This window comes from Talpa occidentalis, unplaced genomic scaffold (genome assembly GCF_014898055.3).
Source record: "Talpa occidentalis isolate TD23 unplaced genomic scaffold, MPIMG_talOcc4v2.1 talOcc4.4, whole genome shotgun sequence".
In the NCBI taxonomy this organism is placed as follows: Eukaryota; Metazoa; Chordata; class Mammalia; order Eulipotyphla; family Talpidae; genus Talpa; species Talpa occidentalis.
In genome coordinates this window covers 123,441,410-123,463,189 of record NW_023604295.1, presented here as the reverse complement: position 1 = coordinate 123,463,189, position 21,780 = coordinate 123,441,410, and the positions used below count along the sequence as shown (strand labels likewise).

The 21,780-nt window shown below is 40.1% G+C and overlaps 1 protein-coding gene across 14 annotated transcripts in view; it reads right to left on the bottom strand.

Moving 5' to 3' along the window:
* PLCH1 (phospholipase C eta 1) overlaps positions 1-21,780 on the bottom strand; it is a 182,889-nt gene that overhangs the window by 72,593 nt on the left and 88,516 nt on the right. For all 14 annotated transcript variants that reach the window (XM_037526247.1, XM_037526246.2, XM_054700999.1 and 11 more), the window contains 2 exons: positions 4,940-5,086; positions 2,884-3,127 (listed from right to left, as the gene is read on the bottom strand). In XM_037526247.1, coding sequence (XP_037382144.1) covers positions 2,884-3,127; positions 4,940-5,086 — 391 coding nt within the window. The remainder of the gene's footprint in view (positions 1-2,883; positions 3,128-4,939; positions 5,087-21,780) is intronic.

Here is a 21,780-nt window from a genome sequence, read left to right as displayed (position 1 = left end):
AAACCACACTCTTTTAAACCAATGATACCAGAAAAATTGAGTATCAAGATGCATAGGAATAAAGCTGGACCATTAACTAACACCATATACAAAATTAACTCAAAAATGATCAAGAAATAAGTCTTAGAAAATAAATAAAACTTAAAAGAATCTAGGACTAATACTTCTTTGTGCAACTCTGTAGTCTCTGGCTTACAGCAATGAGCATGTAATTTTCATGTAACCAGTAAAATCTAATAAAATGGAGAAATTTTGGCACCATTCAAAACTAATAACCAAAGGGTTACTTTAACATTTACCCATTACTCTTACTGGTCTATTTCAAAGATGATGAAAGGGATTTATTTAAGTATCTAAAGGCTCTGGAATACTATGGATTTGTCCCAGTTAACTAATGAAGATATTTGCTTCTGGAACTGTTTCTCCTATGCCACTGCCTTCCTTTCTTCTTTGTTGAAATAATTTGGATTTTGTTCGGCTGTCCAAGAACATGTTCTTCAAAGGAGGTGAATCTTAGTTTACCTTAATAAAGCTGTCCTCAAGGTATAGTTCTATAGATGCCCATAGTAACCATAAGCTTCCCCTCTCTTTCAACTCTACATTCAACTACATGTGTAAGGCTAGATTTTTCTTCATTTACCTCAACCAAAACAACTCATTTCAAAACAATGCAGAAGCAGCTGAGAGAATCCACGTGCCCTGTTCAGACAGGCATTTCAGGAAATGTACAGAAGAGTAAAAAGTACTACCACTCTTCTCACCAATTTGCTTTGCTTTGACAAATAGCTCCTTCTCATAAAGATGTTTTAACACATAATTATTTTCTTAAATAATTTATTATCTTGTTTTAACACATAATTATTTTCTTAAATAATTATTATCTTAAATAACAAAGTGATAAATTCTCAAATTTAACTTCCAATATGACAAACACGGGTAGTGAAAACTCACATAAAACTCTTTTCGGAGTCTTAACAAAACTCTTCAGAGTCTTTAGTTTTTAAGGATTATATATAAAAAGGTCCTAACACCCAAGTACAACTATTTTCATTATTTTCTCTCATCAGAGATTGGTTTGGGAATGAACGTGCAAAATCATTCTGGGCAGTGATGAGAGGCAGTCTTCTGGGGATTCCTGGGGAGTTTTTCTTTACTTTTATGATTGTGATGGAGCTGGAGGGGATTATGCTAAGTGAAATAAGTCAGAAGGGAAAAGAGAAACACTGGATGGTTTCATTTATATGTCACATATAGAGAAACTGAATGAAGTGTTAGGAACAAGACAAAACTTGTAAGCTGACCACAGACCTGAGGCACAAAGCAGGGGATGAGGAGAGAGAGGAGTCACAACAGGGTGGGGAAGAGCACAGGTTTCTATGGTGACAGATGACAGATGCTATGGTGGTGAGAGAACTATGGGGACCACACCTGAGGGGAGAAATCAAATGCTGTCCAAAAGTGAACAACAATGTAAGAAAATAAATTTTTTTAAAAAGGAAATAAAGAAAAAGATTTGTGAGAAGAAACTTTGTCCCCTCTGGGCAGGACTGTGTTGGGACTGGTTGTGCTCCCACCCAAGAGCGGTCAGCTGAGGGGCCCAGCCAGCACACTGAGCATGAGTGTCAGTGACACCACTAACCCTGAGACCGCCTATCTTAGCCCTCGTCCTCATGACACGTTAATATCCTCTGTCCAGGCCCTCTTAGTATGATTCTGTGGCTTGTGCCAGCAAACATTCTTACTGGTCTTTTTTTTCTATCAAATAGAACAATTGAGGAGCAAACTAACAGAATAAATCACAGAAAGTTTGTGTTTTGTTCTTTTATGACTCTTGCTCGCATTTATCGGCATGCTGTGAATATTGATGAAAAATCATGGCTCATTAGCTCAGACCTCCACATGGTCAGAACGCTTTCCATTGGCTGAACATTTCTAGACTGCTCAGCAATACCCAGGGTGAGAGAGTATAGCTGGAGCAGCACTCCAGGAATTTATCACCACTCCAGGAAAAAAAGCAGGGCACACACTCCAATGACGGTAAGGGTGCTGACTACTCCCGCCCTAGACAGGGGCCCAAGTATTTTAGGCCATTCAAAGGTGAAGGGAACAAAGAAGTCAAGAGTGTAACCCCCTCACTTTACATAGAGGGAAACTGAGGCCACGCCTGCTCCACCCCAGCAGGAGCGGTGGACTCTCAGACCAAACACATTCTTCATCTGTCATGTCAGCACTGTGGGACCGTAAGAATTGCCTTAGTCAAGAATGAGATTCACACTCCAGTTTTCTGAGCAATTAAGGGCAGTACATTTAAAAAAAAAAGAAGAAGAAGAAGAAAAGGAAAAATTTCCCTTGAGTATCACTCAGTTCAGTTTCCAAACTCAAAGTTAAAAATAGAGAGAAAGGAGGAAGGAGTTTAGTACCTGGTACCTAATTGGAATTTTAAAAGTATTTGTTAAACTAAATTGACTTTGTAACAAAGTCAGATTTTCTCTAATCCAAATAAACACTTTTCCAGTTACTTCATCTCTCTTAGGAAACTCTAGGCTGCATTTGGAGACCTCTTAAATTGTAGAGCTACATTCAGTCTCCTCGGAAATCTGTTGCCAAGTTCACACAAGATGAAATTTCTCTATGTGCTAGGCATTCATTTACCTGGGGTAAAAGAGGGGAGAGGACAGAGAGGGCTAGGGGAAAGAGACAGAAAAGAGAGTGGTTTCATGCCTCCAGTGTGGGAAAACAAAGCCTAATCTAACCCTCATTTCACACAAGCATCGCATACACACAAACCACATACACACACCACATATACAGCACACACCCCTTGCACCCCACACTTAGTCCTGACACACACAAAGCTCAAAAATAAATTTTTAGAGAGGATATTGGTCATGGGTCCTCTGCCGTTTTGCAAGGGAGTCTTCATCACTGATGCCAGCCATGAGGTACTTGAGGCCTGTGATCCAGGTGCGGGCCTCCTCTGGGTTGGAGGTGATGAGGTCCAGGGACTCCATGTGATTTCCATGGTAGATGGTGAAGCAACAGCTGGGGTCAAAGTTCCCCTCAGCTTGTCTGTGGAATATTTCAGACTGCCGACCCTCGGTGACTTTGTAAATGGAGTCAATGAGTACTGTGAGGATGGGGAGACAGACAGGGCAGGTGAAGATGAAGAAAAAAGAAAAGCAAAATTGTAATCTGAAAAACAAGTAAAAACAAATTCATTGTCTGTGAGTTGTGGTATTAAGTCCATGTGTGAAATACGAATTCCATCACTTTCGGCTAAGAACCTTCTCCATGCTCCACCACTCATGATCCCGGGAAGCCTAGACAATGCCCTCCCAGGCAGTAAATCAGCATGTGTTGAAATCTATGACTGAAGGATAGATATGCCCTTCAGCACAAGAAGACTGGTAGTAAAGGGTAACTATGTTGAATTTATAGTTTATATTCTTACGCAGGAAGACATGAAAGACCTACAACCTAGGTGGGTGTTTCACAATATGTGTGCAAAGATAGTTGAAAATTGAAGGGGAAAAAATTAATGGTGACCATATAGTGTAGCTAACTGTGACTGGCATTTAGAGAGAGAAGGAATAACTACACTTAGAGGGTGGAGAGGAAAAAGGGTGGGGGGAGAGGCACACCCCAGGGGAAAAAGCAGAAAGAAACACTCAGTCCACTTGAGATGCTGAATAGATTACAAAGCCTGAAGAGACCAGAGATTAGCATAACTTAGTAGTGAAACAGTACTGAGGAGAGGCATTGATAAGGATGCACACTTTAAAACACTGTTTTTTGTTTGTTTGCTTGTTTTTAACCATGAATCAGATGTGCTGCATGTCTTAATTGACAGCCCATAAATATGTAAATTCCTCCCCTCTACCTTATAGCAGAGATCCAATTTTCTTCCAGTATTCATTTAGTCCCCACATGACTCATGGGGAATGGAACCCAACTCAGCCTCAGTGGTGACTGCACTGGCCCCATTCCTGTTTCCTGAATCGATAAGGTGTGGGGATGCAACTCAGTTTTAACCAAGCAGTCACAGAGCAGTGAGTCCTGCTTGCAGGAAAAGGTCTGGAAAGGGAATCTTCGCTCCTAAAAAAGGAAGCACCAGCAGAGAAAGCCCTTTTCTGCATCTTCACTGTCATATCAGTTAAGAGTCCCATGATAGCTGAAACCGTGTTTCTTCTGCCTTGGTTACAACATGAACACAGAAAAGACAGAGCCAAGAGCACAGAGGGCAGAAAACCAGAACTCAAATTCCTATGCCTGGATCTGTCCATCTCTGAGTTTCTTGTGTGAGATAATGAATTTGATTATTAGCATGTAAGTCGAAGGTCTTCTCCTATGATTACTTGCAGAGGAAAGCATCTTAACTGATAAAGGAAGAAGAACTGATTAGTCAGGAGACTTCACAACAGGCCACAGAACAGCTTCCTGTGCAAACGGGAAGGAAGAGCAGATGAGAAAGACATTACAGGGGACTCAGCAAGGATTTGGTGCTGAGTGTAGAAGGCATGAGATTTTTAACTAGGAGTAGAAGGTATTATATTTGAAATCATTAAAACAACTTCATCAATACACTTTAAAGTCCACTATATATGAAGTTCTCCATGTTTTATCAGAAAATAAAATACCTCAGGCTATAAAATCTCATACCCCAACTAAATTTTACATATATCAAGTTCCCAACGTAGGAAAAATATTAGCATTTACAACAATCCAGGCAAGAAGTCTTTTATTGGATTTAGTCTCCAAAAAATCTAAAAACAAAAATAGTCATTGCTTACTCTTGTTTTTCCACATAATTTAACAACTGACCCCAAAACCTACAAAAAATATGAAAGTTCCACATATCTGAAGTTTCCAAACATTCCATCCAAAAAACCCCATGAGTTACTGTCTCAAACCAACCAAACAACTCAAAAGTTGGTCTTACTTTTTGCCTTCTCGCTTTTTCTGGAGGGTCTCCATCGGAGGCGGGTCCGGTGCTCGTCTAGGTAAAACAGCCGGACGAGCCCTTTGGTCCCACGCTTCAGCTTGATCATCTGTGTCCCCGACTGCATTACACTCATGCATCTTTCAACTGCAAGAGAGATTAGAGTACATTCAGCTCTCACGCAATGCACATAACCATTGGTGCTCACAAGACTTACTATCAAATAAAATCTCTGATTCGCCCCTAAAGACTGTAGGAGTTAGAAAACAATTTGGTAGAAGAACTCTAAAAAGAGTTGTTTGGAAACTGAATAATTAGAATGAAGCCAGTAAAAACTTCACTGACCACTGACTGAAATAAAATCCTTCTTCCAGGTAAGCAAAGCATTACTACTATACCAAGTCATCTTTTGTTCTAACTGCAACATATTTTTGGAATAAGACCAATGATCATTTAGCCTTTGGGTTTATATTCATAAATCATGTACTGTGACTTCAGTTAAATCTTGGGAATTTTTATATACTCAGTTGTAAAAACACCATAAGATAATATCTTAAAATGCAATCAACAGAAATTCAATTGGCAAAATGTTTCAAAAACTGTTGAAGTTAGCTGGTGGCTGGCTATGTCTTCATATTGTATTTTTGTGTATGTCTGAGAAAGACTAACTGTCTTTCAAATGTAATTAGAAAAAACAATTTTCACAATTAAACATAAAACATGTGTTGATGAATTAAAACTGCTGGTATTTTCCATCTAGGAAGCATAACTTGATGATTACATTCAGGCAACGCCCAAGTCACTTATTAGCCTACTTATTTGAATTTTCTCTGCCTTTAAATGAATCTTGTTAGAAACGTTCATCTACTGGGGTTGCATGTCTCCCCTTTATTGGTAATTGGAAATACTTTCTTTCCATTTCAAGTGCTATAGGTGGCATGTCAATCACCCCACCTAAGAAATGGGCACCTGACTTCAATTTGAACAAACCTGATTCCCTCCAATTCTGAGCACAGCCCTGATGACAATGGAACTGAGCCACTGCAATGGCCAAGACTTAAACGCTGTCAGTTGGCCACCCCAAGATGCCAGAGTTGTCACACTTACTCTTCCTGAGGACAATAAATTATTCCATTTTCCCTTGATTCTGTGATTTATTCACCAGTCTTCCAAATACACATTTATTATATCAGCCAGAAACAGCCTTTATTTCACCAACTGAAAGTTAAGCACATAAATAACCTCTAGAGCACAACTGGCTCTGAGTACCTACCTTTATCAAGCAGCCTGCTGTTAGAAACAGATAAGAGAATACAGTAAATAAACATCAATAACATCACATTTTGGCTTTTTTGGCTAAGTGTACTGGTCTTCACCAGGAAAGATAATTTGATCCCAAAGTTTAATATTGCATGTTCAAAGCACTCATTAAAGATAACTTCAACATAACCAGCTTTCACTATTTCCTCTACGAAGAGCTTTTTCTTCAAAGAAATCAAGGGAAAACTGTGCTAATTACAGCATGGTTTAGGATATGATACTGGAAGGAAAACGATATATAGGCTGTTCTTACTCATTTTATCTGATATATCAAATATATAATAAAAACATTGCTGAAGAAAAATGTTCCCTTTGAATCAGAGAGTCAGAAATGTGACTTCTGGACAGTCACACTGTCCCTCTCACACCAGTAATTAGAGAATAGAAGAGTGTCAGTACCGCAAGATAAAATCATCAAGTTCAATGGTGATGGGACACAGGTGCTTATGGTGTTGGGGGGAGAACTCTAGGGACTACATCTGAGGGGAGAAATCAAATACTGCCCAAAAATGAACAACAATGTAAGAAGACAAATTTTAAAAATTAAATTAAAAAAAAAAATCAAGTCCAACCAACCAGACCAGAAATTCCCAAAAATTCTATTAGGACTTCATTGGCCACTGACAATAGGTCACATTAAGAAACACGTTCATGGAGGGACAACTTTCTCCAGGGACAGGACTGTGTAGTGAGGGAAGGCAGATCACACAGAGACACTGCCTTTGACTTGAAAGAGTAGATTCCGGGCCTCCCCGGTGGCGCAGCGGTTGAGTGCTGGGTTGCGAAGCTGCCCGCGGCCTCTGCGGCGCCGGTTCGATCCCCGGCTGCTCCCCGGTCACTGGAGGAGGATCCCACATGGCGCGCAGACCTCTCCTGCTGCCCGCTGCTCCCCTCAGCAGTGTACTTCGGTCCTTCTGCCTGCTCTGCTCCCCACTCTGGCTCTGGTGAATTCTCTCACCCTCCCGCGCTTCTGACTGTACCCAGTGCATGTATAAAACAAAAACCAAAAAAAAAAAAAAACCATGAAAGAGTAGATTCCATAAAATAGAACAAGAAACAAAGGAACCAGGAGGTGTTCCAGTGATGTAGGGTGACAGCACCTCCTCACACACATCTCAGTAATGCAGGTATCTCAGGAAATCTGCAACACAGGTGACAAATTCAAACAGCTACCAACATTGACCCCCATTCTCCTCATGATAGCCTCAATATTTTAGGACACAATGCAGTGACCTTCAAGAATATTAAGGGAGAAATGCCCACCAGCTCATTATAAAACACACATGAATTTTTGTCTGTTATGATCCAGACCTCACTATGTACACAAACTTGACATACTGGTTGGAATCATGATATTTAAGCCATTTGGCACTCAGCTGCTGTTCATTTGTAATATAAACAGCTTTCTATGTTTCTACACATTCTTACTAATTATTTTAATGGCTGCCTAACAGATAGCATAAATATTTAAAGAGCAGAACAGATGAGTGGAGGATTATATTTCTCACTTTATTACACAGAGTTTTAAACTCTTAACAGAGTCTCAGCTGTAAAATGAAAGGCATAACAAAGTGGTCTACAAGGTCCTTTAGAATTCAACTCTTTAAAAGGATCAAATCTATTGTTTCTGTCACAGTCCATTGAAAATAAGTAAATTTCCTTTGGGGTTATCAGTTCACTAAATCCTTGAAGCAGAAATTGCTATAAAGAACTACAGTTCTGATTTGAAGTAACATAATAGAAAGTATATACTATGTGGGAGCAGATTCCCAAAATTTCCACTAACTGTGATATCTCGGAGGACTTGTTTGAATACATGTTTGAATGTATTAATACATGTTTGAATCAGAGGGAATCACATTCTGTGGGACTGTCATACACACCAAATGATGCAAATATTTTTAACAGTTCATATATTAAAATCCATATGTTTTAAATGTAGGATCCAATGTCCTTCATATACTTAGAGTTCTGTGATGAGCTTATTTTACATTTCCATCACTCCCAAATCTCACACCAAATGGAAGTCACGCCCACACTTATATCCATAGTCCTAGAAATCACTAAGTTACATTCTATCTCTAGAGGTGAGCCTCTTCTGGATATTTCATGGATATTTCACACAAAATATGACCCTTTGTGTCTGAAGCCTGTCACTCAGCACAATGTTTCTGAGGCTCCTATGATGATGTGTTTGATTGGGTTTTTTCTTCTCTTCCCCGCTCCTTCACAAGCTCTTCCACTGCCACTTAGGGTAGAAATGACCATAAGAGTAGATGGTTGAATAAAATGATATGTAACTATGAAAGATAATATGGAAGATCTCATGAACTGCTATGGAATAATTTTCAGGATATATTAGTAAGTGAAAAAAGCAAGGTATAAATAAGCATATACACAGAGTTTGTGTAAGCAAAAGATGGGAATTTTTTACCATGTACAAATATCTTTTTCATTATAAAAAGAAACACAATCAGGATAACCCAGAAAACAATAAAGCTGGTTACCTAAAAGCATGGGAAATATTCAAGTGGAAAGGACAAGAGTGACTCTCATATCCTATCTGCTCGAAATTACAATTAAATCAGCAAGAATGGGGAGGTAAAACACAGAAAGTAAACATACACACACATGTGTTTGTATTTGTATATACACACGCTTGGCTGTGTGCATGTGTGTATGCATATATTTCCTACCTCTGTCTCTGAGAAGGCCTAAAGGAAAAATTTCCAACATTCATAAGCACGTGAGCTGCCCTACCCATACTGTTTTAAAGGTCACCATGAAAGCCATAAGAAAGTGTCAGTTGTGCTCTTCTGTAAACACATCTATTCTAGGGCACTAATCATCAAACTATGCATAAAATAGCCAAAAAAATTTCCAGATCCTCTTAGAATCAGCAAAATGTCACATTAAAAACGTGCAGCTTCCTTAGAGTAAATCTAAATGACTGAAAGGGATTCACTTCAGATAACAACTTAGTTTCTATATGGAAAAAATGCCAAAATACTGCAGGTAATGTTTCAAAGGAAGGAAAGGGGGGTCTCCTAAAATATCAGAGCAGGAGCAATGCATATGTGCTTACCTCTCAACACAGAACAAACCATATTTGGGACCCAGTGTGTAGTGAGGACTGACCCGTTGTGGATGGGGACACAGTAGGGTGACAGTCAGTGCACAGGGTCATAGCAGGAGAGGGACCAAAGAGAGCTTTGGGTCTATCACAACTGGTCATGTGGACTTCAGAAAAGTCACTGAACATCTGGACACTTCATTTCCCTCAATCAAAACACATGCATTTTCCTGTAAGGTCTTTGAGTCCATAAAACATTGATCTTTATAAATAATACTTTATCTTCAGTATAACACACTTCCAGTTCATCCAAAAACATTTTAGAATAAATTTAGAGAAAATAAAAAGGTGATTAAGATGCGCATCTCTTACATTAAAAATAATTTTAGTGATATTTATACAATTGTTCTTTCTCAGTGAATGGCTTGACATAAACAACTCTTTCCTGCCCATGGTTGGCCTTGAAGCCAAATTCTATTCTTATGAACTGAAGTGCTTACAGACAACCATGGAGAGCTCTGCTTTTATTAAGTCATGATTCCCCCCAGTGAAGAGCAAACAATGTGGAGTTCATTGATTTTTTTTTTTTTTTTGGTTCCTCCTTGACTAAATCACTCCTGGGGAGAAGATAAGACTATTTGAAAGACTTTTAGAAACTAATTGTTTCACAGTAACATTTTGGAATTTGTTTGTAAACCTTAGATACACATAGTCAATATGTTTACCAAATTAATAAAAATGCATGAGGGGATTTAGGTCAAAGAAAGAGTGAAAGGAACTAATCAGTAATTTTTTTTTTTCTTAATGTCAGAAACTTCTTCTGTTGTATTAAAGCCTGTCACATAATACTTTCATTTTAGTGAGACCTATTTTATATTCAACAATTGCTTCTACTCCATAATTGTTAGCCTCGGGAAACAAATAAAATACAGGTAAGAATTCAGAACAATATAGTTTTATTGGTTTTATTTAGTGTTATCCCATAGGGGGGATGTGGGAGTTGAACTTTAAAATTCAAAATTTAGCTCCATCTGATATGTAGATTTCTAGTTCAACATAAGATGAAAAACATTACTTTTCTTTTTTTTTTAAGATTTATTTATTTATTTATACAAGCACTAGGTCAGAAGCACGGGAGGTTGAGAGAATTCACCAGAGCCAGAGCAGGGAGCAGAACAGGCAGAAGGACCGAAGTACACTGCTGAGGGGAGCAGCAGGTGGCAGGAGAAGTCTGCGCGCCATGTGGGACCCTCGCCCACAGCTGGGGATCGAATTGGCACTGCAGAGGCTGAGGGCAGCTTCGCAGCCCAGCGCTCAACCACTGCGCCACCAGGGGAGGCCCGAAAAACATTACTTTTCTACTTAATATAGATCAGTGTCACCATATTCCACAAAGTGGATTGTTATTAAAAAAAAAAAAAAAAAAAAGACCGCTGGAACCAAGTATGTATTGGCAAGGGTGTGGCAAAAGGATCTCTTGCTCAATGTTGTGGGAAAGTAAATTGGTGCAGCCCCTTGGAAAATAGTTTGGAGATTCCTTAAAAAAACTAAAACTGGAAATACCATATGACCCAACATTCCCCCTCCTGGGTATGTATCTGAAGAAAAGGAAAACACTAATTCAAAAAGATTTTTGTGCCCCTATGTTCACAGCAGCATTATTCATCATAGCTAAGACATGGAAACAACTTAAATGCCCTTCTACAGATAACTGGATGAATATGTGTGTATGTATGTATGTGCATATATGTAAGGGGCTGCACCAGTTTACTTCCCCACAACATTGAGCAAGAGATCCTTTTTGCCACACCTTTGCCTATATATATTTGGTTTTCCAGTGGTCTTTTTTATAACAATCCACTTCACGGATTACGGTGACACTGATCTATAATAAGTAGAAAATTAATGTTTTTGATCTTATGTTGAACTAGAAGTCTACATATTAGATGGAGCTAAATTTTGAATTTGAATTTGAATTTTCATACTCCCATCTCCTCCTATAGGATAACACTAAACTATATATATATATAAAATCCGTAGAATACTATCAGCTCTTAAAAGAGATGAAATATTGCTTTTTGGGACATGAATGATTATATTAAGGGAAATAAGTCAGAAAGTGAAGATAATTATTGAGTGGATTCTCTCAAATGTGGAATATTAAAAAATCAAAGCAGAAGCTGCAACAATCACAACAAAACAACTATTACTCTGAAAAATACAGTGGCTACTGAGGAATAGGAAGGGGGTGAGAGACAAGGGGTAGAGGGAGGCACACTAGACCTTGGCTTATACACACACAGACATGAAAATGTACCCTCAACTTTTATATTGTTTTGAAAATCAATTTTTTTAACAAATGAATAAATCGGGGAGGGAAAAAAAGGCCACAGACCCTGTTCCAACATGTGTCCAGTGATAATGATGCTGTACTAGATAAGTGAAGGCAAAATTCCCAAGTCACAATAAATACTGGCTTTCATTTTTTAGAGACATTGCCATCTAACAAGCCTTTTAAATGGTTATCCAGCCTGCTAAACATTAAAGGTACTGGGGACCTTCTTACAAGTTTTGAGCACAAAGCCTACAACATATCAATTAAATCAGCATCTCCCAGGGTAGGGTCAGGTATCTGTTACTCTTCCCAGGGAGTCTACTGTGTCCAGAGTTAAGATGATTGACCTATATTATCTCACCTATTCCTCTTAGTATCTCTGAAGTAAGTAGAGATAACTAATTGCCCTTCACTGTAGAGTAGATGAAACAGATTAAAAGAAGTGAAGGATTTGTCTGAAGTCATAAAGCTAATGAATGGCAGCGCCAAGGCTTGAAATCAGGTGCCCTTGAAACCCAGGGCAGCTTGTGTTCCATTTCACCAAGTGGAACATCTTTCTCCAAGCCCCAGTTAGGTTACAAAGTCAGTGATCACGGGTCTTTTAACCCATGATCTTGGGGTTAAAAGTGATCATGAATCTTTCTCTAAATGTCTGAGCTATAAAAATAAAAACCCAGATTTGCTGGCTCTAAGACCCCCTTCTACCACACAGTAATCAATAATATACCAAGTCTAGCTTTCGGACATTTTATGTAAGACTATTTCATGGGATGACAAGACTGGTATATAGCATGTAAAAATTAACAGTAAAGTAGGAGACAGGATGCTAAAACCAAGGATAATAAGGAATGGGGTTGGGGGAGGTTAAAAATGGAGAAATTCAGAAGAGACAGAGTTTGAGTCTAACCCGTAAAGATCAAAATAAGAGCACTTGGTGCACTTTTTTTGTTTTTTGTTTGTTTTTGTTTTTGTTTTGTGGGACCCTCGCCGGTGGCCAGGGATCAAACTGGCGCTGCGGAGGCTGCAGGCAGCCTCGCAAGCCAGTGCTCAACTGCTGCACCACCAGGGGAGGCCCCACTTGGTGCACTTTTTAAGAGTTTAAAAAGTCTAGGTCTTTGCCCATTTCTTCCCTCCAAACCAAAAGTATGGAAATAGCACCTACGAATATTTAAGTGAATTATCCTTTCTCTACCACATGAAAAAACATCTGACCTTAATACTTGTTATTAAAGCTGGAAAGTCAGTTTCACTTATTGCTTACTCCTAATTTTAACTGTTTTGTGAGTGACAGTAGGCAAGGGGCAATTTATTCAGCTCTATCAGAAGTCTTAACATTCCCTAAAGCTAGTAAAATATTTTTTCTTAGGTTTAGAAGACCTGTTATATCAGAGCATAAATGTATCTCTAATGGAGCATGTTAAAAGGAATCAAAAGTTTACCATGTCACACTTTAATTTCTAGGTGTTGCTTTATTCTTTGACTGGTAGTCAGGTCAAAATGACATGCTGTTAAGTGGAAGAATGCCTGGATGTTAGGAGACAGAAGTGCAGCCCTTAGACAAATCTCATTTGCTCCCCAATCCTGGCTTGTTTTCAAATACAGACTCTTAGACTATCTCCAGAGAGCCCTGTTGCCTGAGAATCTGCATTTTAAAAGCTCTCACAGGCAATTCTAAAGCCCATTTAAACTTCAGTCACTATGACTGCTACTACTGCTTAGCATGTAGTCAGAGGGAGCCAATCAGCTCCCCAGACACCAGCCCTAGACTAAATTTAAGGTCACTTTCATTAGAGAAGCAGACTTAGTGTTCAGTTGTATATTTGAACATTACCATAAGATTTCACACCCACTAATTATTAACTAGATAATAAATATTCTAGTTAAAACAAGATGAAAATATATGAACTTCTTATTTTTAAATAAACAGTATTGCTTCACTATAGTCTCTTGTCCCCTTGAGGGTGTTCACTACTTCACATTTTCAGATCTGTTCTAACTTGTACGTAGCCGTTAAGTGAGCGCTCTCTTAGGTTTGTTACATTTGAGCCTTAACAACATCAGCATTTCACCTGATCCTCATTTCATCTAACCTGTCCAGAGTCATCTCTGAGAAAAGGAAGATAACTCCGCAGGATACCTACACAGTGCACTACGTGCACTAAACAGAGAAAAAAGTTTGTTGTGGTTTTTATTACCTAAATTATTTCTTAAAGTCACTATGCATACTTTCCATCTACTCCTGCATTTATTGTAGCTGCATTGTGTACTCTATAGTCTAACAAATTCATACACCCCAGTGGTTGTCAATTCTTACATTCAAATTCCTATTTCCTTTACCAACTATTGGTTTATGAGTTAATCTTTTGTTAAAAAGGCGGGGGGTGGGGGTCAAGAAAGTAATTCATTTCATGAAAACTATCCTGATTTTGTCCACAAAGGTCCTACTTCTGTGTGCCCTGAAGCTCTCCTTCTAAGTGTTAAATAATTGAAATGGAAGAGGTGATTGATTACCTGTTCTCTAGAAAACAAAGTGCCCCTCCTCCCAATCTTTATTGCTCTCAGGTAAGTGGTTCCCCAGGAGCCACAGGTTTCAGAGACACCCACTGAGCTAAAACCTGCCAGCCACAGCCAGTCGGAAATAAACTTGTACGGTATTTAGAATAAGTGCCTTATCTCTGTGGCAGATTTGGGGCGGAGGGAACAGGGGGAGAAGGATCCATGCTTTAAAAAAAAAAAAAAACAGGTCAACGGATGGTAAGGAAAATGCCTGGGAGAATCTCCTCAGGTTTATTTTTCAAAAGTCATTTATCCTCATCCAAACCTTCATCCTAATATCACAAGCTTCCCTCTTTTAATTAAATACCACATAAACATCCGTGAGTGTTTATCACAGCCTATCTGTGGCATTTTGATTAGAGTCAATATTCCAAATCACTGCACTCCAGATCTTAAAATCCTTTTTTCAATCTAAAATGGGAAAAGATGAAGAAAACTGAAAAATTCTTTGAAGCAAAGTTCGCATATATAATCAGAGCAGATGTGCTGTAAAGTTTTCTAAATAGCCAATTCCAGGGAAAAAAGGCTAGCACTAAAACCTTGATTAACTGGATACAAAATTGGAGTCTATGTTCAGAAATAATTATGCACGCTAACACACGCACATGCACAAACATTCACACCTTTAGAGCTGTACAAGGCTGACCACCAAGCAAGAATAAACAGGGCTTAGAAGTGCCCACGATTATCTTATAGTGAGAGTGTGTTCTGTGCAAAAACATGGTCACCTATAAGAACCAACAAGGGACAGAGAAAGCCAGAGGCAGAGGGAGTACCAGGAGTGGATCCATGAGTAGATAATACTAAACACAAGGGTGGCAATGATCTGGAGCAGCAATTGAGCAAACTTTCAATGGTGAGGAACAGAGTTACCAGGAGAGGACTAAAAGCTAAAAAGAGACAGTAGGGCCTCCCCGGTGGCGCAGCGGTTGAGCGCTGGGTTGCAAAGCTGCCCGCAGCCTCTGCAGCACCGGTTCGATCCCCAGCTGCTCCCCAGCCACTGGAGGAGGGTCCTGCATGGCGTGCAGATCTCTCCTGCTGCCCGCTGCTCCCCTCAGCAGTGTACTTCGGTCCTTCTGCCTGCTCTGCTCCCCGTTCTGGCTCTGGTGAATTCTCTCACCCTCCGGCGCTTCTGACTGTACCCAGTGCTTGTATAAATAAAGAAATCTTTAAAAAAAAAAAAAAAAAAGTTCCTCATTAAAAATAAATAAATAAATAAAATAAAAAGAGACAGTAGTCCAGGAAAGGAGGAGGTGGGAAGGAGAGATGACCAACACCCAACTGTTCTTTTTAATGTCAGAAGCAGAAAACACAGGCAGGGTCACATGTGACACTACTTTTCAGGTCAGCAAAATGTAGGACGCATATTTCAATCACTATGGACTTTGCAATTTTAACCACATACACAATGTTATATAACTGAGTCTGTTGTCCTAGAAATTTTTCCAGAGTGAGGATTCCACAATTCCTATAATGTAGGCAAAGAATAGTGGAAAAGGATAATAGTCCTAGTGGAAAAGGATGATAAAAGTAACTCCATGTAAAAAATATCCATATAACCTATTAGCAAGATTCAAAATAAGCACTAGATCAAGAGAAAATATTTGCAAAGATACAGAACAGAAAAAGAATTAATAGGGGGTCGCCCTGGTGGCGCAAGGGGTTAAGCACGACACTCCAAAGCAATCCGCAGCCTCTGTAGCACAAGTTCCATCCCCAGGCCGCCAGGGAGCAACCCACATGGTGCGGTAGACCTCTCCCATCTCATCTGCTGCTCCCCTCAGCAGTGTATTTCGGTCAATCTGCCTGTTCTGTGCCCCACTCAGTCTCTGGTGAATCCTCTCACCCCCTGCATTTCTGATCTGTACCCCAGCTCTTGTATGCATAAATAAATAAATCTTTTTTTTAAAAAAAAGCATTGAGAGATCCAGAAATAAAGAAAAACTTTTAAAAAAAGAAAAAGAATACTTGTGATATAAGGGGTTCCTACAAATCAGTAAGAAAAAGAAAATAATCCAATTAAAAGTAGGCAAGATGATATGAAGAGACAAATCACAGAAGTAGAGACCAATGTAAATATAGAAGAAAATGTTTAACTTTGCTCATGGAAAGAAGTTTAAGGAGTGAAATAATATTTCACCTGATATGCAAAAATGTGAATGTTAACAAAGCCACTGAGGATGAAGTTGGGGGACTCATGATTTCCTGTTCCTAGAACACAGAGTGCCTGGCACACAATAGTGACGCTAACATTTCAATTCACTGGATTAAGGAATTTGCTTCTCCCAGTGAAGAGATCCCAACTCTTGTCTATTGTCATGGGGGGAAAAAAACTAAAGAGTAATTTATGAATAAAAGCTAGGGATAGATTTTTGTTTATCTCAGGAACAGTAATTTCCATAACTAAGAGTCAATGTTAACGATGTAAAATAACTATTAGCTGAAATGGTAATCAATGTGTTGTCACTTCCAGAGGTGGGAAGAAGAGAACATGATTTGAGGATAATAAGGATGTCCTTAATAATAAAGAACATGATTTGAGGATGTTTTGTTAGCCCTCACAGATTGTTGTGGAATCACCCAAATAGGTGGAGCACTTTCCCAATCAAAATATTTCATTCTCCCAGAACCCCAAGTGCAATATAGGTAGATTTCCCCAGAGGGTCTTTGGCCTGTCCCTGAGATTTCACCCTGTTATCCATGAGGCAGCATTCCTGCATTCCCTCTAGCTCTGGGGCCATTTACATGGTATCTACCATCTCCACTTGCTTCTCGTGACTCCTGCACTGTGATGAATCACTCAATGGTAAGACTTTCATATCACTTTGGTATATTTTACATGATGGAAAACGGACAAAAACCTAGAAAAACTTTATACCCAAACACTGCATCAAAAGATTCCAGATGAGGGCCTCCCCAGTGGCGCAGTGGGTTGAGAACAGTGCTGTGAAGCTGTCTGCAGCCTCTGCAGCACCGGTTCGATTCCCAGCCGGCTAGGGAGAATCCCACATGGTGAGGCAGACCTCTCCTGTCTTGCCCGCTGCTCCTCTCAGCAGTGCTTTCAGTCCATCTGCCTGTTCTGCTCTCCACTCTGTCTCTGGTGAATCCTCCCACCCTCCCGCAACTCTGGACTGTACCCCAGCTCTTGTATAAATAAAAATAAATCTTTAAAAAAAAAATTCCAGATGATTCATATTCTTTTTTCTTCTCTTTCGTCTTTTCCTCTTTTCTAGTTAACAAATAATGTTTAAATGAAAAAAAAAAAACCTTTTAACTACATAATATGCTATTTGTTCATAAATACTTAGAATAAGTACTAGAAAAGGCATCTGAAAATTAAAATAAAAACTAAAATGTAATTCTATAATGGAAGAAATTTTTCTAATTTAAAATATTCTGTATCACGTATCACACCCACAAAACTTTCTGATTTTTAAGGGAAAAAATATTTCAAGTAATCATATAACCCTAAAAGTTAGTTCCATAATCCTAAAAATTTGTCATTAAAACATTATACTGGGGGCCTCCCCGGTGGCGCAGCGGTTGAGCGCTGGGTTGCGAAGCTGCCCGCGGCCTCTGCAGCGCCGGTTCGATCCCCGGCTGCTCCCCGGCCACCGGAGGAGGGTCCCACATGGCGTGCAGACCTCTCCTGCTGCCCGCTGCTCCCCTCAGCAGTGTACTTCGGTCCTTCTGCCTGCTCTGCTCCCCGCTCTGGCTCTGGTGAATTCTCTCACCCTCCAGCGCTTCTGACTGTACCCAGTGCATGTATAAAACAAAAACAAACAAATAAATTAATAAAGCATGCCTCTAAAAAAAAAAAAAAAAAAAAAAAACATTATACTGGTTAACATTTTAGTCTGACTTGGAGCCACAGCAAAGCAAAATACAGAAAATGATCCTGGTAATTGTTGTAAACTCACAAGAGCATAGTAGACCCAAAGTATATACCCAACAAACAATAGGTGGTAAGCCTTAAAAATGGAATGTACTCTTGTATAAAAATGACTATATCATGGGCTTCCCCGGTGGCGCAGCGGTTGAGCGCTGGGTTGAGAAGCTGCCCGCAGCCTCTGCGGCGCCGGTTCGATCCCTGGCTGCTCCCCGGCCACTGGAGGAGGGTCCCGCATGGCGTGCAGACCTCTCCTGCCTCCCGCTGCTCCCCTCAGCAGAAAGACTTCAGTCCTTCTGCTTGCTCTGCTACCTGCTCTGGCTCTGGTGAATTCTCTCACCCTCCTGTGCTTCTGACTGTACCCAGTGCTTGTATAAATAAATAAATCTTTTTTTAAAAAAAATGACTATCAGTTCCCATCTAATGCTAGGCCTGTTGCCAAATTCAATGTATGCTGTGTTTGAACATGATGACTGCACTTGAAACAACAGGACTTCAAATGCATAAAGCTGGAGGCACAGTACAAAACAAGACCCAGGAGATGTCCCTGCCTTTCGGGACAGAAGCTCACCCTACCCAAGGTCACAACACTCAGCGAAGAAGCAAACATACAGACCCTCATTAATCCAGGCTGCTTCCTTACATTTCTGTTCACAGGACAATTACATTCCAGTCTGCCTGCTATTTAAAAATTTTGCAACTGATTCAGCACTCCAATTGCTGATAAGTACTGTAATCAGAAATTATTCTCCTCTAGCAGAACAGGGGTAATTCAAACATCAAGAGTTTATCCCCACATTCCAGATCTGAAGGATAAAGAAGTAACAGCAAGGCCTACATTTCTTTAAATCTCAGAAAACATTTGCAGTACTGTGCAAAGCAGTGTTATTCCAATGATAGAAGAAACTTTCCATGAATAATGCAAAAGCATCTGCAAATAATAATGTAAACATTTAGAAAATAATTACCACCACTGGCCATTTAAATGAGTCCATCTAGGTGAGCAAGTGACCAGAAGGGCTCTTTTTTAAGGAACATAATCAACAAAATTCATTGAACAGAAATCACATTTCCAACCAATGCACCTATCCCTCTTCCCCTTCTGTTTTGAAACATGGGGAACCTCGGTTTTAGCCACTCTGGCCAACTAGACTCATCTGAAGCACTTTTAAGAAGTCACACAGTGACCATCAGCTCTGTGAATATGGCTTCACACAGTGACACCAGCAAATGATAATCATTGTGTTAGAAAAGTCCTGTTCTTAGTGGCAGAAATAGTCTAGCTACTAAAAAAATCTACAAGTGAGAACCCCACAAAACCAGCCTATTTGTAGTCACGAAGTTCCCTACTCCAACCCACTTTGGCACATACGTATCCCTGTCTCCATCACTACCAAAAAAAAGTCATCCCTTCTTTAAATCAATTATCATGCTTTCATAAAGAATTTAGAAGTATTGAAGACAACTGAATCAAGTATCTATTTCCTTCTAGAGACATCATCAGCTGAGCAAATCAGCTGCAGAGCCGTGTTTTACTGGGAATTAAATATATCCCAACCAAAAAATATTGTGTTTTAGGGCCGCCCTAGTGGCGCAAAGGGTTAAGCGCCACACTACGAAGCAATCTGCAGCCTCTGCAGCATGAGTTCGATCCCCGGGCCAGCCAGGGAGCAACCCACATGGCACAGCAGACCTCTCCTGCCTCGCCCGCTGCTCCCCTCAGCAGTGTGTTTCAGTCAGTCTGCCTGTTCTGTTCCCCACTCTGTCTCTGGTGGATCCTCTCGCCCCACCCTTCCCCCCACATCTCTGGCCTGTACCCCAGCTCTGTATGCATAAATATTTTCTAAAAATATATAGTGTTTTAAACAATTTTCTGCCTTCTCTTCTGTGTTGTGAGACAAGGCCTCTGTCAATTTGTATCTGTCTGAAGCCATGCCCAGCAGGCACTTTAAAATATTTGATCACAAAATATTTTGAGGGGCTCTGCTTGAAGGAAGATGTTACAAAAGAAAAAATAATGCTGCTATGGTTTATATAAAATTAAAAGAGGAAGGAGAAAAGGAGGCAAAAGTGGGGGGGAAGGAAAGAAAGAGGGAGGGAGAGAGGGACCCCAGGCAGGAGATGAGGTCCTACATGATGATGTGCACCCTTGGGGATGAAGAGTGGTCCACGCTGCTGCATGAGCCAGGAGAGCTCTGCTGTTCAGTTGCCACCTTCTCAAATACATCATAGTATAAAAATGCCAACCAATGCCCTCTGAGGCAATGTATTTTAGGTGTCATATACGATCTTGTCATTTTTTTTTTAAAGATTTCTTTATTTATTTATACATGCACTGGGTACAGTCAGAAGCGCGGGAGGGCGAGAGGATTCACCAGAGCCAGAGCAGGAAACAGAACTGTCAGATTGACGGAATACACTGCTGAGGGGAGTAGCAGGTGCGGCAGGAAAGGTCTGTCGCACCCAATCTTGTTATTTATTGTCTGTCTCTCCCACTAGAATATAAGTTCCATGAAGTTAATGTTTATGTTTGTACTACCGTTAAATCTCCCAATACCTGCCAGTGGACACTCAGCGTATATTGATGAATAAATCAAAGGGTAACCCAGGCAGAGTCACCATGCTGTTGCAGTCCTGACTCCATTATTGCTCTTACTTATAAGATAAATATTTAGAGGGTTATGGGTTCAAATTTCTGTCTTCTCTAAATATCAGTGAGTGTTTTAACAGTTTCAATAACTTAGCCCAAAGCAGACCTAGACTCTATGAACTCTCCACTGCTTATTAACTAGGGTGGTAGGAAATTTTACCATGCAGTACAAAATTAACTGTTAATTTTACATATCCTTACAAAATGATCTAATTGTTTAAAGTCAAAACAGCTCACAGTACATAGGATGTCCACCACTAACACAGGGATGTATCGTACACCTCAGGGGCTGGCTGTTGCTCCCCCAAACAGGAACACACAGTGTGCAGCACTAGTGTGGTATGCCTGAGCATAAGCAAGGTGGGGAGTGGGGTAGGAGGCGGGAACAGTCCTTAGTTGCACCACCTAGTGATGGCCGGAAAACAAAGAATAAGGGCTGTCCAAGGCAGGTCCGGCAACATAACCCTCTGTGCCCCCCAAATCACAAAGCCAATAGTAGCATTGCCCTTTTGTTTTCCCACAAGCTCACGATGGTGAAAGGTGCCCAAGCTGGGCGCTGGAGGTCACCAGGACCAACAACGGACAATTGGGGCTAGTTCCTGAGTAATGATAAGGAGATAAGGAATAAAGACTAAAGGAATCCACTTTGTATAGAGCCAGAGTAAGACTCAGGTCTAGGATGCAGAGTGTAAGCTCTGGCTCCAGAAAGGAGGCTAATGAAATCTACTTCCAATAGGGTTCAAACCTGCCACTTAAATAAACAGGGTCCAGGAAATATAGGAAAGCAGTTCCTCTACCCAAAACTGAACCAAAAATCATGCCAGAGAAAAAGATCACAGAAAATAAGGGAGACATGGGAGCAGGGAGAGGCATTCAGGGACCCACTGTGAAGTAATGCTCTATCTTCTTTAAGGACAGAGTCCAGTGTTGGGTACCTATGTGATTCTGAAGCTATTCTCTCTACTTCTCCATACAGTTAAAATATTCCATATGAAAAGAGAGTAGCTCAATGTTAAGA